Raw genomic sequence first — 17,497 nt, 5'->3', positions numbered from 1 at the left:
AGTTCTATTTTCAAAAAGTAACTTAGACCCAAATTAAGAATCTCAGAAAGATCTGTCAGAGTCCACATCTAGCACACATCCTAGAGAAACTCTTGTGTGTGTGAGCCTGCGGGGCTGCGCAGAACAATATTTTGGTAATGGTGAAAAGTTAGAGACAATCTAAAGGGCCATCAAAAAGAAATGAATCGAGGAAATAAATTTAAAAGTAAGTGAACTAGATATGTATCAGAGTGGATAGAGGTCAAACATAATTTGAGTAAGAAAAAAACAAGTTGTAAAACAGCTTGTTAGGATACCACCATTTAAAAAATCTTGAAAACAATGTATCAGGAGTCGGTTGGTTCCTGTACCCCTGTCCTCGCCGTCCCTCGCCGTCATGCCGATATTCCTGGTGAACACCAACGTGCCCCGCGCCTCTGTGCCGGACGGGCTCCTCTCCGAGCTCACCCAGCAGCTGGCGCAGGCCACGGGCGAGCCCGCGCCGTACATCGCGGTGCACGTGGTGCCGGACCAGCTCACGGCCTTCGGGGGCTGCAGCGAGCCGTGCGCGCTCTCCAGCCTGCACAGCATCGGCAAGGTCGGCGGCGCGCAGAACCGCTCGACAGACAGCAAGCTGCTGTGACGCCTGCGCGTCAGTCAGCCCGGGCAGGATCTACATCAACTACTACGACGTGAACGCGGCCAACGTGGGCTGGAACGGCTCCACCTTCGCCTGAGTGTCGCGCCCCGGACTCCCCTGCCCGCGGCCTGCAGCCTGCGCGCGGTTTTCTGCCCGCCCCGCCCCAGCGACCCCACCCACCGGGACGGAGAAATAAACGGTGTGGAGACTGAAAAAAAAAAACAACAATATATCAGCAGTTAGGATTGTGTTTGGTCGCATTCGAAGAAATTTAATGACAGTGGCTTAAGCAAATAGAGGTTTATAATTTTGTCCTGTAAGAGTTCAGCTGAAGGTAATCCAGATGAAGGTGGCTCCAAGAAGCCATCAGTCAGGTCCCACAAAGCGAGGGATGGGCCACTTGTACAATTAACCAGGTCTGGTGGTCCAGAAAGGGGACAGGGTATATAACATGTGAATATGTTTAATTAGTCCATCTCTGGTGGAGAGCTTGAAAATTGTTTTTAGGGGTCCTCAAACCTGCAACCAGGGTTCCTTCCCCAAAGCTCATTCTATCTTTCTCTCTTTCATCCTCGACAAGCTGAGAGCTTCCACACCACACAATGCATCCATGCGTCAGGTCCATAGAGACAAAGGGTAGAAGATGAATCTGAACCTAATCTGAATATACCCCCTCTTACCAAGAAAATGATGGTTTTTACAGAAGCCTCATCTTCTGAACTTCTGCTTCTACCTCCTTGGTCAAATCTAGGTCACATCGTTCCCTACCCACCCCTCCACTCTTTAGCTGCACCAGAGCCTGGGAGGGGTGAATGAATAGACTTCTCGCTCACTGCTTCCTGAACAAGAGCAGGGTCCTGATAGAAGGGAAGAGGGGAATGACAATGATGAGGTGGGCAAACAGAATCGTCTGCCTCAAATAGTATAAAATGTTTAAAGGTGGGTAGTAAAGATGTAAAAACATGGTCTGGGAGAATATATCCCAAATTGATGGGAGTGTGTGCCTCTAGGGAGGGAGAAAGAATACCATTGAGTAGATGTACAAAGCAGATTTTTCCTTAATTCCTATTTTATTTATGTATTTAATATGAAAAATTTCTGAAGCAGATATGCTATAATATTAAATTTTAAAAATCTGGGTCTTCGATGTATGAATCTTTTACTCTGTTCTTTTATGTAATTTTTCTAAGTTAAGGAAAAATCTCATAACTTTTGCCAACCTACAAAATACTCGGGCTAGTGGTATGTATTCTTTGGTCTCAAGAGAAAGAGAGACCTGAATGTATCTGCCCAAATAATGAGACAAGAGGGGACTGAGATGAAAATTCCAGGGAGCATCATTCCCACCGGCCACAGAGCTGGACAGTTCTTGGAAGCGCCAACTCCCAAACCCATATTGCATACGGCTTCCCCCAGGTGCATACTCTGAAACAGTTAAACTAGGATTTAAGCAGGACCATGGGGAAATAATTTTAAGTATTCATGATTCATCTTGTTCTCAGTGAAAGTCAGCATAAAAGCTTGCATGTACAATGTTTCCAAATAGCTGACTGTCCTAACATTTTCTTTCATAAGAGATAGGTCACACAGGATACTCATACAAGAGGTACTTTTATGAAAGGCACTTTTATCCACCCCACCACCAAAAAAAAAAAAAAAAAGAAGTGTAATGAATTATTTTCCAAAGCTGATGGTTTCGGAGCATTCATTTTCATGAAAGTCAAAGTCACCGCCACTCAGTAATGAATTCCTTTTGGATGCAATTCAGACTTTCCAAGGTTACCAATTCAGGTTTTACAGAAAAAAATTATACTGGTCTGACAAGAGATATGCCTGAGAAGTTGAGGAACAAAAAGTTAAGGAAGCAGAAGGCCCAGGATGAGGTGACTGGGCACTTCATGAGCACTTGAAGAACTTATTTTCGTGCCAAAGCAAAGAAGCCAGTCTAGAATAGGTTTTAATTTATGCAGATGAAGAAATCAGAGAAAGAAGAAAAAGGAAACTTAGTGTTTTCGCTTCACGTTTACTTGCTGCAGACTCCTGACCCCCATGACTTAAAGTGCTTCTATGAAAGAGGAAGAGCTTGGAAGGGAAGGGAAGAAGTCTGTGTCAGGGAAACTCAGAAGGTCTTCTGTAGAAGAAGCCCACATCTTCCCTGTAACGGTGTCTTTTATTAATTTGCCTAAGAAAATATTGTAGGGGTTTCAACGTGGGAAGGAAGAAAAATGAGTTTTATTTTTCCTAGCTCCATTAAATATAGAAAAGGAGACAATAAACGAAAACAGTCTGGCATAATTAATCCCAGTACCACAGAAACAATGGCAAGAGTTTTCTTTGAACAAATCTGCACAATATAAATCTCTCTTTGGGAAGAAGCTGTCAAATTACTTTAATATTCCTGAGGATCGAAACTGTTGGGGACAAACCAGTTTAAGGCCCAGAGAAATAGAGTGGTAATTTAATCCCATTCTGATTATTCTGACAGATATTGTTGTCATCTTATGGAAGCGGCTTTGGACCCACTTCTGGGTACGGCAGGACAATTTTGCTGGTCAAAGCTAAGTTTGGAAAATTTCAGACCAATGGGAAAAAGCAAATCTATTTAGATGTTTAAATTGCTGCTCGCTGATGGGTAGAATCATTTCATAATGCATTCCTGCCTGGGGATCTGAACCTTTGGACTTGAGCCCCTGTTCAGACCCAAAGACATGATCTTTGCCAGTCTTTTGGCCACCCTGAGTGCTCATTTCCTCATTTGTTTAAGAAAAAAAAACTTGCATCCAGAGTGGTTGTGAGGATTAAAACAATTTATGTGAAAGCATTGCATAAACTCTAAAATGTTGAGCAAGGAAGATTATCTTAAGGGTATTATAGATACTATGTTATTGGCAGAAAACTAAACATGTTTAATTTTTGTTCTGTTGTATGTTTTTTGCTTTTGTGCACAGGTCATTTCGGGCTTGATTGTGCCATTCACTAGAGTAAAACTAGGACGCCCCTTCTCTTCTTCCAGCTTTCATCTCTTCGCCTTCAAAGAGGTAAGGAGATCTAACATCCCTTCAAGCTCAAAGGCTCCAAAGGTATGTGACTCAAAGTACAAATAAAGAGCCGAATCTGTCCTGAGTAAAATCCTTGTGTAGGCAAATCTGAAAGGAGATCAACAGCATGACACTAAGTGAAAGAGCATCTTTGAGGCCCTTGAAACTGAAAAATAGAAATTATAGTAGTTGATGTTTGCTTTGGCTTCTCCAAGAAGTTGGAGAAATGAGGTCTGTATTCTTTGGAAGATTCTGATTGAAAAGAGGATTTTTATTAAGTTTTAGAAAAGCCATAAGGCAAGGATGAATTCTCTAATAGCTGCTCACACAGCTCCTGCACATTATCCCTTTCGAGGGACTGGAGCTTTGATGAATGTGGCTGTCACCCCCAGAGGTGTCATGGCCCGTATAACATGCACCCCAGATCAGCACTGCGGTGTTTCGTCTTCTGTGGAAGAGCACAGGACACACAGATTCGAGGGGAAGCTGATTCTGCTTGGTGCTGATTTTACATCTGGGCAGGTAGGTGTGCAGTTTTAAAACACAAATTACCAGGATGCTATAGATCACCGGCACTCAGGCTGTGAAGAGGCGCATATGTGCAGCAGAACCTGAGATGTCTGTGAGCTCAGTCAGGTCCGACTCAACAGTCTCGAAAGTGGAAGAAACAGCAGATCCAGAAAGACCAGCCATTGCCACTCATGCTTCTGACTCTCAAGGCAAAATAAACCGGGCTGAATGAACTTTTTTTTTTTTTTTTAAGTTTTTAATTAATTAATTAATTAATTTTTATGGCTGTGTTGGGTCTTCGTTTCTGCGCAAGGGCTTTCTCCAGTTGTGGCAAGCGGGGGCCACTCTTCATCATGGTGCGCGGGCCTCTCACTATCGTGGCCTCTTGTTGTGGAGCACAGGCTCCAGACACGCAGGCTCAGTAGTTGTGGCTCACGGGCCCAGCTGCTCCGCGGCATGTGGGATCCTCCCAGACCAGGGCTCGAACCCGTGTCCCCTGCATTGGCAGGCAAACTCTCAACCGCTGCGCCACCAGGGAAGCCCTGAATGAACTTTTTTGTCACATCTGATTCAGCAGCATACAGCTTAATGGGCTGCTTCCCCAGAGAGAAATGGTGGACATCTGCTCTTAGATATGACTGACATTTTCACCTAGCTTTTTCTCTAATGCTTTAATGCCATATATTGCTGAAGTATAATCTTAAATTTTTTGAAAAGTACTTGCAAAGAGTTAATGAAAGAGGTTGTAATCTTCAAGTAGAGATCAAGTATGTCTTCCTTCTAAGATTGTTTTTGCTGTGATGGAAATTGCTAGAATGTGATGGGCCCACGTAGTCTTCCTTTCAGCCCAGTGAATCTGTAAAAATAAATTTCACTGCTCCCTCACATGTGACAAATGAGCATCTTCTGTCCTGGACATGTACTGGGAACACACTTTAGATTATTCTGAAGGTCCATATCGTGCTTTCAAGTCTTCCACGGTGCTTTCACATGAGCAGTGTCCCACCACTTTGAGCCTAGAAATATGGCTGAGTTCAGACAGAAGCCTCTCCAGAATAGCTGCATCCTTTGAAAAGAAGACAGCAGATTATAGCCAAAATGATTACAGGTCCAGGATGAGATCTTGCAATGTTTGAGGGATCCTACAGTGGCCGTCCCACAGTGATCAAGAGCCATCACCTACAAAACGTGTTTTCAAAAAATAAACAACTTTCATTTCTTTTAAATCAGCCCTCTCAGATCTCCTTTTTTTTTTTGCATCCCCTCTTATATGTCAAAGTGTATGTTGGGAACAAGGCTGGAAACTTCAGGTCCTACACAAAACCCAGAGAGAACCAAAATGAGCTCTTCACAGGCTTGAAGACAGGTGGTAGGGAGTGAAGTTTATGGAGTTTATAAACATTTTTTTTTAAAAACCATAGATATAAATTTCCTCAAAAGCAAGGGCAATGTCTTATTCATTTGTGTATCTCTCACATAGCTAGCAGTGGCTTGTATGTGGTAGGTATTAAAAGATATTTGTTGAGGCCATTGATCATTCATAGAGCAAAATATTATTCTACATATACCATGAGAGTCTCCATGGAGCATAGAAAGATGAATAAAACAAGGTCCCAATTCCAGAACTTCCGCAGGGGCACCATTTGGTCCAGGCTTCAAATTCACAAAAACCCTAAAACAGACACTCTTCATTTCTCCACATGATATTATATATGCCTTCATAAAGGTAATACTGACAGGATTGAGAGCTGACATTATTCATCATACAAATTTAGATTAACCCACAGTTTTTGCAACTCTTTTGATGTTTTTTTACCTTTAAAGATTTAATTAATATATTATCCTATTTCTATGAACTCATCTATCTACCTAGCTAGCTAGCTAGCTAGCTGTCATCTATCTATTTGTCTATCATTTTTCTATCTGAAGTAAAAGATTCATGAAAGAATGATTATTATTAATGATGAACATTGCAGTAAGGTGGGATCCCATGTAATTTTTACCCTCTTTTCTATATGTTTGAAATCATTGCATTGAACACATATGACTTGTGTAATCAGAGAAAAGCAACAAAATTATATTCAGTATACAAAAAAAAATGAAATAAGATTCAGCAAATGTGTGAATGAGTAGAGTCAGTCAAAGATGACAACTTAGCTTGAGCCAAAACGACTGGAAGGACGGTGGTTTTGTAGGCATTGAGCGTTCAAGAAAAGGAGCAGATTTGGGAGAGGACACGTTTTGAATCCAGTTTTGGACATGGTGGGCTGGGAGTGCCAGGAGACCATCACCATGGAAACGTGGAGGAGCCGCTTGGAGAACAGCTGGTGCTCTAGACGTAAGGGATCATTGATGGGAGTGGAATTGCAAAGGGAGAGATTAGCCCAGATGGACGAGATGGAACTTGTACATTTAGAAAGTGAAGGAGTAGGCAGACCCACGGTTAGAAGGAACCAATAGTGAGAGAAGATGAGAACCAAGAGGTGAGGATTTTCATATTACCATGGTGGTGGCCACAAAGAAAAGGGATTCCAGGCACCCAAAGCAGAGTGCTGAGGAGGAGGATGGCTGGGAAAGCCTTGGTATTTGGTGATGAGGTCTTTTTTAAAAATTAATTTTATTGGAGTATAGTTGGTTTACAATGCTATGTTAGTTTCTCCTGTACAGCAAAGTGAATCAGTTATACATATACATATATCCACTCTTTTAGATTCTGTTCGCATATAGCTCATTACAGAGTACTGAGTAGAGTTCTCTGTGAAAAAGACAGTGATATCACTTTTATGTGGAATCTAAAAAAATGGTGTTTAGAACTTTTTCTACATTCACACAAAAGAGTAGCTGGGCATTATATTCTCAAAGAATAATTAACATTAGGAAAACCCCAAGAAATGATAATAAATGAACAAAGCAGAATATACACGTAAATATGTAGTTTAGTTTTATAAAAAATTATAGGTATAAATAAGCACAGAAAAATAATGTACTCAACAATAGTTTTTGAACAGCTACTATGTGCTACCCGCTTGGGACACAGAGCTGAACAAGATAGGTACCCTTGACCTTTACATTTTCATTATAGGTAGGATAGACAGTAAACAAATAAACATATAAAGTAGAGATAATTTCCACTAATGATAAATGCTAGGAATAAAGTAAAGATAGTTGTGATGGAGATTATTGGCAAAGGGAAAAAGTGATGGCCTCTCTGAGGACCTTGCACTTAAGCTGGAATCCACATGAAAAGAAGGAGCCGGCTCTGGGAAAATGGGAGGTGGGAGCAGGAGTTGTCCCAGGAAAAAGCACCAGAGGGAACGAAGTCCCCAAGACAGAAAGAAGCTTGGTGAGTTCTGGGAACAGACAAACTTTCAGTGTGTCTGGATCTGCGTGGTTATTATAATAGAGTCTAAGACATGGCCAGTGCCCTCCTCGGACAGCTCATAGACACATAAACGAATCATTGCATATATTATTGTAACCACTGGGACAGACACAAGTACAAAGTGCTGTAAATACACAGTAAAGGAGGAGAGTCACTCAATCTGGGAAGCAGGCAAATGTGATCTTTGAGCTAAGCCTTCTGAAGCTTTTGTGGGTTTCTGCCATGGTTGGCGATCGCTAGGTGAGAAATACTGCTAGAAGGGGGACTCTTCATAAGGAGCAGGGGAAGACATCACTGAGGCAATATAAATAGAAGCTGTTAGATTAGTAAATACAGGAGAAACTGACTAGTTCAGCCAGATCTGAGAAGAAGAGGGGAAAACTTCTGGGGACCACTGACCCATCGCTTCTCCTGTAGATTCTTCTTCGCAATCATGACAAGTGACACATCCCATCGCTCTGCGTCCATGTTGTCGTACCTGGTGTCCTCATCAGCTCTGCTGCTTCAGAGGAAACCCCAGAAATCAGTGACCCAGGACTGGGGGATGTCTCTGCTCCCAGAGCAGGTCTGTGCTCACTTTCCTGGGTGCCCTTAGGGTACAGAATAATCTTGGCTGATGGGATTCTTCTTCCTCCCCTAACCATGAACTCGGGATGGGGAAATGGGCTGCCCGTGAGAAGTGAGGAGTGAGTGGACCAAGGTGTCAGTAATGGAGTGCTGGCAATGGAGAGCATCACTGAAAAAAAGAAATAGCATGGTGCACAAATGCATAGCAATGTAAAGGATAATGGCAAGTTTAGGGGGGCATGAGTAGTATGTTATGGTGGCAGGTGTGTGTGTGTGTGTGTGTGTGTGTGTGTGTGTGTGTGTGTGTGTGTATGAGTGCAGTGATTGATGGGAAAAAAGACTGAAAAGTCAGGTTAGGGCCAGCTTCTGAAAGGTCTTAAATGATTTCCTTGGGACTTTATGCTTGGTTTTGTTGAAAGCAAGGCATCACCGAAGTGTTAAATAGAAGAGACATATGATAAATTGTGCATTTTAGAACAGCTCTGAATTCAGTTTGGGATATTATTATGGGGGATTAAACCAGGAGGTTGAATGACCAGTTGGGAAATGACTGCAGTCAGTGAGGCAAGAAATGATGAGACACTAAATTAGGATGGTAGCAGTTGAAATAGAGAGGGCAGGTTAAAAATGGAAAGGAATGATAAGCAACATAACTGAAAGAATTTGGAGATCACTTAGGTAGGAAGGATAAGCAAGAAGAACCAAGGGTCAAGGATATCTCTGGTTTTAACATGGGTGCCTGAGAGGCTAGTGGTGCTACTAGCCATTATATGGAACCCAGGGAGGGGGGCATATTGCGTGTTAAGTGTGGTACAACTTGTACTCCATGTATACTGAGTGCACGATGCTTGCAGGATATCGGGGGGCGGAGGGAGATGCAAATCCAGGCACGGAGTCCAGGAAAGAGGTTGACGTTAGAGGCCAATAACTAGGTATTGGTAGGAGTTAGTTGAAACCAAGAGAGCTGATGAAATAATTATAGCTTTTGACCCAGCTGTTAGCTGTCACTCAGGTCATATGGGAGCCCTTGAATACTAGGGAAGAACACTCGTTGCCAGAAGGTAGAAACAACCCCCAAGATCCCAGAACCACAACCATCTGAATTCTCCAGCTACGCACTTGGTAGAAACTGAACAACACCTTCCACAGAGAAAACATATTTTGTCTTGCAGATCCAATTTTCCTTGCCCGAAATTCTTAGTTTAGATACAAAGACTATATGATATCTGACATATAGTTGGTTTAGGAATTTTTGTTTTCCTCACTAATTTGATCAGATTTGCATATGATCCATTTGATCACTTATCACAATCAATTATAAATTTAGTAAATATTTGGCAAAAATCTAAAAAGTTTACATAAACAAATTAGATGGGCTGTAAATATTGACTGGGAAACAGATGCACAGATTCTTTCTGAAGTTTTCTCTTTCAGGGTTCCTTTAGTTCTCTCTCTCTCCTGGGGAAATCAGCTTGACTATGTAATTCAATGTGAAATTCCACTATGGTTTGTCTTCCTCTATGGTTTTCACACTCTGTGGAGTGTGAAAGTGTCAGACTGCCTCTTGTAAAGTGGTCTCCATGGTGTTCATCAAGACCCAGTGAATCATTTTGGTCAGTTTGATTTTTCCAGGTTCTTTTAGATCTATTCATTATTTCATTTCCTAAGGTTTAACACTTTGTAAGGCAAGCAGAATTTGATATGTTTTAAACCTTTGATTTATCTAAAGCATCCTTAGTTATAATGGCAAAGTCCTTTATCTTCTTGGGTGAAAAAGAATGGTGTGCTTTTCCTTTATTTGTAAAATGGTATCAGAGTATCTGTACATAGCAGCAGGCTCTATAAGTTGGTGAGATTTCTTTTTGTTAATAATTGTCTTTAAAATTACAAAAGTAATGCATACTTAAAACTTTCAAATTATAGAAAGCATTAAGGTAAAAAAAAATGTGGGGCTGTCCATGATCATTGGAAATTCAAGCATCATTTCCTCTATTTCTAGCCATCGGACAAAGCACGTATAACATTTATAAAAAGAGCTCACCTCATGGTTTTCTCTTTTACTTTGATGTAATAAAGTATCTAAGTGATTGTTCCTTAACAGCATTTATGGACCTACTTCAGTCTCTTTAAAAGCTACATAGTATTATGGAGTATAGATGTTCCGTAATTTAATAATGACCCTATTGATGGAGACTATGCTGCTATTGTAGAAAATACTGAGAAAATACTGCTCTGAACAGGCTTGTATACATATTTTTGCACACATTTATCTGCAGGATACATTCTTAGAAGTTGAATTGCTGGGTCAAATGATAAATGTATCTTTAATTCTGACTGATATTGCCAAATTGTCTTCCAAAGGATTGTTCCAATTTACATCCTCACCACCAATGAATAAGTATGCCTGCTTCCCTTGATCCCCTCTAATACAGCATTCTAAAAGTTTTTTGAATCTTTGCCAACCTGCTAGTTGAAAAATGGTATCTTGTGGTTTAGTCTGGATTTGAAAAATGGTATTTCATTGTGGTTTGATTTCCATTTTCTTAACTATATCTTTTGCAGTAAATCATATATGTAACCTCTTTTGCTCCTTTTTCCGGTGGGTATTTTTTTTCTTCTTATTTGTAAGTACTGTTTGCTCTGAAAACTAATGCTTTGTTACATTTGTTGCAAAAATATTTACTGTGTTTGTTGTTCAACTTTTGAATTCACTTACAGTATTTTCGAGATGTAAAATTTTTAGTTTTACAAGTTGAAATATATGAATCATCTACGGTTACTAGTTTTATATCTTGCTTTGAAAACATTCTCACCATTGCAATTGTAAAAGCAAAGTTCTCTGTGTTTTTTATTTTTAATGTTTAATTCTTTGATCCATCTGGAAATGTTTTGGATACAAGGATTGAAGTAGGGATCCAGTTTGATATTTTTCAGACCTGAAACCACTTATAATAGTCTATCAACCCCAGCCCCATGATTTACCATGTATCAAAATCCTTATGTATTTCAATTTATTTCTTGACCTTATTCTGTTCCATTTTTCTCCTTGACAGAATCAGATTCTCTTGCTTATTGTAGCTCTTTAATATGTTTAAATATGCTGAAAGCACTCTAATTTTTTTCTTCCTTTTAGTATTTTCTGGCTATTCTTTCATGCTTATTTAATCATAATATATGTAGAATCAGCTTGTGTAGTCATTAAAAATTAAAATCTTATTGATTCATTATGGAGATGGTATTAAATTTATAGATCAGTTTAGGAAAAATTGATAATTTTTAAAATATCAAGGCTTCTTACCACTCCCCAATAGAATATGTCTTTCTGTTTGTTAAATTATTCGTTGATGGTCCTCAAAATCATTTTAAAGTTTTCTTCACACGAATCTTGCACATTTCTTATTCAGTTTATTCCTATGTAGTTTATGATCCTAGTTCATATTATAATGGAAATCTCTTATTCAGATATATATTCTATGTGATGTTGGTTTGTGTATAGAAAAGCTATTGATTATTGTGTGATTTCAGATTATTTGTAATAGTTTCTTAGGTTTTTCTATGCTTTTCCTGCATATTCAAGACTCAGTCTTCTAGAAGTAAATGATAAATTTGGCTCCTCCTTCCTAATTTCTTTACCTCTCATTTCTCTTGTCTGAGTGCACTGACACCTTTCTCCAGAAAAGTAGATAATAGTGGTGTATTCCTGATACCTTTTGCCATTTAGAAATTTTAAATCTTTACATAAGAAAATCTGTCATTCTTTTCTTTGATAGCTTCTGGGGTTTATATCTTGATTTGGAAGATATTTCCCACTCCCCAAATGCTAAAGACACATTCCATATTTTCTTCTAATATTTTATAGTTTTCACTTTTACACTTAGATCTTCGATCCATCTGGAATTTATCTCTATGTATTGCATGAGATAAAAATCTAACTTCATTTTTTCCAGATGGTTTGCCGAATATCCCAACATCATTTATAAAATTGGTCAGTCTTTCCTCACTAGTTTGAAATGCCACTTTAGTCATATTCTAAGTAGATCAGTTTTCTTTTTAAACCAGAGCTTAAAAAATAAATAAACTGAATTACAGTAGAGAACAAAGACAGGAAATGCAGGCAAAAAACAGACATTAAGATAAAGTTGTACACAAACTATTTAATGTATATAATATAATACAAATGTCATTCATAGCAAAATAGTATAAATATAAATAATTCAGAGAAAATTTTCTTATACAATACTTTTGTAAGAAAGATTCAGAGGATGGACGCCCATGAAATATAAGACTGCAGGAGTTGATTATTCAAACATTGTTTAGAGTTACTCCCATCCTATGGAAAGTTATTTAAGCCTCAAAGCCATAAACATCGTCCAGCTGCCTAGTTTAACCCCAAATCAGATGTTTCTGAGAGTGGATCAGGATGTCCATTAAGTAAAAAGCAAAGTCTGAAATTAGGGGAAAAAAAGTAACAGTCTCTTCTGTTCTTCTCATTCTAGACGGTTTGATTTTTCATTTACATCTCTGAGGCTCTAGATGTACGTCAGCATGTATGTCACATTCCTGGCACTGGAGTAGAGTGAAGGTGGGCAGTGGCCCTATGCAATCCTTTCTCTCTTTTAACAGGAGAGATGATTGAGTCATTGAGATCAAATGCCAAAGATAATAAGAGTCAGTGTGGATCTCTGAAACCTGTACGGAAATCCTAAAACATGCACTGAAATGCATGCCTTCCCAGGGCTTTGAAAAGTCTATGAAATAACAAGTTAACAATTAATATTATGATAGTGAATCTTGATAGTTATTGGCCACATCTTTTTGGTCTTAAAAGGCCTGAAGTGCTATTACATGTTAGCGGAACTACAACAGAGCCAATTGATGAATTCGTGTAACAATCTTCATTTTGGAAGATTAGAAAGAATGTTATTGGCCAATAAAAATTTCCATTTTCTTATGTTACCTGTTCCAGTTTAAATAAAAATTAACAGAATAGTCAAAGAGAAAGACGGTTCACTAATCTTGCAGTGTCAAGTCACGTCCTTGGAGACTCCTCTAATAAGTAAAGAAAGCCCACAAGATGGTTATGAGATGTGTTTCTACACAGCATCACTAAAACATGCACACTGTGTTTTCTCACAAATGGAACAATAGGTTTTTAGGAAGCACATTTGATTGAGCTTTAATCAAGCAATTAAATAACAACAGTAACAATAATAATAACAATAGCACCAGCAACCACAAATAAGCCACTTTCTTCAGTGGTTGGGGATATGCGTGTTCTGTGTCTGTGGAGGCTGGAAGAGAGGTATGGCCCGCATCACATTCTATAGATGATCTAAGTCCGTTATGTTATTACAGGTAAAATAGAAGCCAGTCCCAGAATGTCAGCCTCTGGGAAGTAACAGCTGTCCAGGGCACTTTATAGCAAACACTTGGAGGCTTTCAAACATTACAATATTTAGCAATCTACAATAAAAACATACAGTTAACTGAATCGATTTTGAGCCTTTCATCAGGGGTCCTAGGCATACAACCTGGACTTAGGTTTTATTTTTCAATAAACTAAATGAATATAGATTTTTTTTTCAGCTATAAAAAGGGTCCAAGAGAGTGGCAGTACTGGCAGTGGGGTTAACAAATGCTGCCCTTAGCAGATTTTCCTGGAAAACCTTGCAAAGCACGTGTCTGTTTTGCCACCAGTACTTGCTGAGATGGTCTTGGACACTCTTTGCCTTCCTGGCACTATAGTAAAGCTAGACTCTGAACTTTCTATTTCCCAGGCCTTTGGAGGAGTGCTAATTACAAAATACTTAAATACTAGGAACTCATTCACAGAGCCAAGCCCAGTCTCGGATGTGAAAGCATTTAAAAAATATCCTTGTAACAGCCATACTACTTTATACTTTATCTATTTTTAGAGGCCCAATATTTGTTTGGCTGGAAGAAAAAAATTGGAACATAAAAAGTATGCCCAGGAGCAAATCTGCAATAATAAGCAGCACATACATGTTGTGGAGGAAAACATTCAACATAAGACAGTCAACATAAAAACAGATTCTGCTGAGGCGTCTTTATAAATAGCAGTTATTATTTTGCTTTCAATTGCTAAGCGTTTTAAATAGCATGCCCTTAAAAGTTGTCAAGTTGTTTATATAAATATAATTTCCTGATCTTAACTTTCATAAAATTATTATGAAAAATTATAAATGTATTCCTTTAGCTTCACGTGTAATTTTACAATCATCGTATTGTTAAAATGAGAAGCACAAGGAAGAAAAAGAAAGAAATAGAAACATTATCAGGCACTGGAGAAGCTATTAATTGGAAAATATTAATATTTCTGTATAAAAACAGAGTTTGCCTATGCAACTCTTTATTAAATGGTTTGAACAGATATCCTCTCACACAGATTTATAGTTGAAATTGTCCAACTGGTTGTCGGTAGGTCACACCCAATTTAAGGTCATACCCTGCCTTATCTTTAATGTCCCTTTCACTTCCTGAGCATAATAGCAAGGAGGAATTATGCTTTGAACCCTAAAGGAACAGTTTTGGAGCTGTTTGCTTTACATAATTACTGCTATAAAGCCAGGTAGATTTTCACACTGTGTCTTTAAAAGCAAAAAATCATTTTAAAAGGTTCTGAATCGCCTCCATCTGGAAAGTACAGAGGCATATAAAGGGGACGTATGGCTATTTCAATACTGGGGAAATGTGGTCGTAATGCAGGGAAGAAAAGCGCATTTCCTGATTTCCACGATGCTGGGGCATTTTCTGATCCCCATCACTAATCCAGGGCTGTTGGCCGTGAGTAGGGCTAATGCAAGTCTCCATCACCAACATCTTCCCTGAGACCAAAGGCCGGCTCCAGATGTGGCAGTTCAGAGGAGCTACCTTGACAGCTGGCAGACACCAGCGACTGTGGTAACACTTAAAGGGCCTGAAACACCTTTAGTCACTGCTGCAGTGCTTTCTTGCATCAACCCACGCAATTCGACTTGGCAATATAGAAAATGGTAAAGTGGAGTTAAGGAAAATGCTAACGAATACTGCAAATCATGTTTAGAATGGAAATTGTGACTTTGCTAGCATTACAAGTATTTCCTGCCTCCCAACCAATAGATCCGTAACCAGAATGGCTTGCTGTGAATTTTGCAGCACCCAAGCCAAAGCAGTAACACTTCCGTAAGAGCATATGCGCCATGACAGAAGACTACAGCAGCCCAGAAAAATGATTTTTCCTGGGAAGGTCTGTGCAGCGATGAATAGGGCTCTTGATGCTATGGCAGCTGGGCAGAGATTTTCACTGCTTCCAGCCCACAGTGAGGTAATTTTAAAGGCACTTTTCCCTTCATTTATTCTGCATTCACTGAATGTACATTTTTTGATGTCAGAGGGACATTGCAGAAAAGATCAGATGAGATAGTCTGACAATAGAGCCAAAGTTCAAAGCTTCTCTGTTCTCAGGTAACAGCCGGGACAGTTTGTCTGCATTAAATGTCTTGAGGGCATGTGTCACTGTAACCCTGTCCACAGCTTTTCAAACAGTTCAAGACAAACAAATCACTTAGCGGTTGAACAACTGTAGCATCTGATGCCATCACACACACGTTGTAGCGACAGCCACTAATCAAAGTTCTTTTCATTCCGTTGAAAAAGAAGTTCCTCGGCTTTGGTTTAAGATCATTTTTTATGTTGTTCTTTTGAAAATTATTATATGCCAAGGTTAAAAAAAAAGAGAGAGAGAGAGAAGATTCTGTCTGTAGGAACTGGAAAGTCAAGCCTTCTGGCGGCACGCTGCTCTCGGTGACTAACTATGGGGTCAGGGGAGAGTCGTCGCAGGTGACCGGCAAGGCCTGTAAAGGAAGAGCCAAGCCCTCCTTCGAACCACCTGCCCAGGCCCCAGGTGAGACCCCACTCTCAGCTGGAACACCTGGGCGTCTGTGCTCTCCTTTCAGGCGTTCTTGCTGACTTCGCAAGGAAGCATGGACAACCAAGGCCAACGCCACCAGGCGGTAGAGCTGTAACACCACCACCAGGAAGTTCTTGGCAGCAAAGAACACCAGCATCTGGTTGATCACTTTGAAATAGGTCATCAGTATGAGTCGCACAACAAGGAAGGGACCGTCTTGTATGAAGATGCTGATTCCAATGTTCCACAGGTCGGCACTGTATTGGCAAAAGAACCGGCTGGGGAACCCCCTTGTTGTCATAGACACAGGGCACACAACATGCTGTACTGCAAACGCAAGAGAGACCAGTTACCGTAGCTCTCTGAAATGCGGAAAAGTAAGACAGAGTGAAGCGGGGACAAGTCATCAACCATGGGGGTCACACGCTCGTTCACAATGGGGAGTGATTCTGTAATTTCATTCTGGAGGGAAACAAGTGAAACTACCCTGCCATTTTACATCCGTGGTCATTTTATATTCAAAATGGATCATCTGTTAGAAGTCCAATGAAACACATGAGAAAAAGCCAGCCTCTAGTTTCCATCCACGTAAAAAAAAAAAATCAGCTCATCTTCAAGTCCTCACTCACACTGGGGAAAGCACAATTAACCAGGCTAGAAAGGATAAAGGGCAGAGGAGGCCGCCCTGTCTGTCTCTGAAGTCTGCAGAGTCCGAAGGCAGCCCAGCAGGGCGCTCTGAGCCTCAAGGCAGGGAGCCTGCCTTCCTCTCCTGGCTTCCTCGTTTTCTAACAGCGAGATGCAGGCCAAGTTACTTAGGCTGCCTGGGCCTCAGTTTCCTCCTTTGAAAGCTGGAGAACAATGACATCTTTGAGGAGAGGGGCCCCTATTCCCTGACTGTTTTTGTTTCCATTAGACTAACACCCCTGGCACCTCTCCTTTCTCACTGTCTTTCCCTGAGGATAATTCATGACTTGCCTGGCTGCTAAATTTGGGAGGTGAAACAAGAGTGTCGGTGGCCCAGAGCTGTCTGCATCCTCTGTTTGGTACCTGCCAATTTACCGGTTGACTCACTTGGCCCTCTATGTAAATTGTGTTGTGAAAATTCAAGCACTTATCTTCAAATTCAAACTGAAGTCACGTAAAACATATTTCTGTAACAGGGGTGGGGAAAAAAAGCCCAAATAAATGCCATTGTTATTTTATTTTGTCTAATTCCTTATGGTTTTGTTTCACAGTTTACAAGAAAGGCTGGATATAATTACTGATTTTCCAGTTGAACAAAAGGAGGTCCAATCCACAAATGAACCTTTTTTGTTTTAATTTCTAAAATGTAAATTTAATTCAGGGTCAAGGGCAGAAAATAATCCTTTTATAATAATGAAGACTTCCATTTGGAGTTTTCAAACAAAGAATGCCTTCGTCTGCTGGAGCCTGCAAATATTATGAAGCTGCTTTGATATGGGCGCACATAA

General features: G+C 40.1%; 1 protein-coding gene and 1 pseudogene across 1 annotated transcript in view; one reads left to right on the top strand and one right to left on the bottom strand.

Annotated features, from left to right (window-relative positions):
* Positions 1 to 358: 358 nt before the first annotated feature.
* LOC118882829 lies at positions 359 to 739 on the top strand (annotated as a pseudogene).
* Positions 740 to 15,500: 14,761 nt separating this feature from the next.
* TMEM26 (transmembrane protein 26) overlaps positions 15,501 to 17,497 on the bottom strand; it is a 44,594-nt gene continuing 42,597 nt past the window's right edge. The window contains exon 6 of the mRNA XM_036828855.1: positions 15,501 to 16,352. Within this exon, the coding sequence (XP_036684750.1) occupies positions 15,928 to 16,352 (425 nt within the window). The 3' untranslated portion in view covers positions 15,501 to 15,927. The remainder of the gene's footprint in view (positions 16,353 to 17,497) is intronic.

Source organism: Balaenoptera musculus, chromosome 16 (genome assembly GCF_009873245.2).
Source record: "Balaenoptera musculus isolate JJ_BM4_2016_0621 chromosome 16, mBalMus1.pri.v3, whole genome shotgun sequence".
Taxonomy (NCBI): Eukaryota; Metazoa; Chordata; class Mammalia; order Artiodactyla; family Balaenopteridae; genus Balaenoptera; species Balaenoptera musculus.
This window is presented reverse-complemented; position numbering and strand designations above follow the sequence as displayed.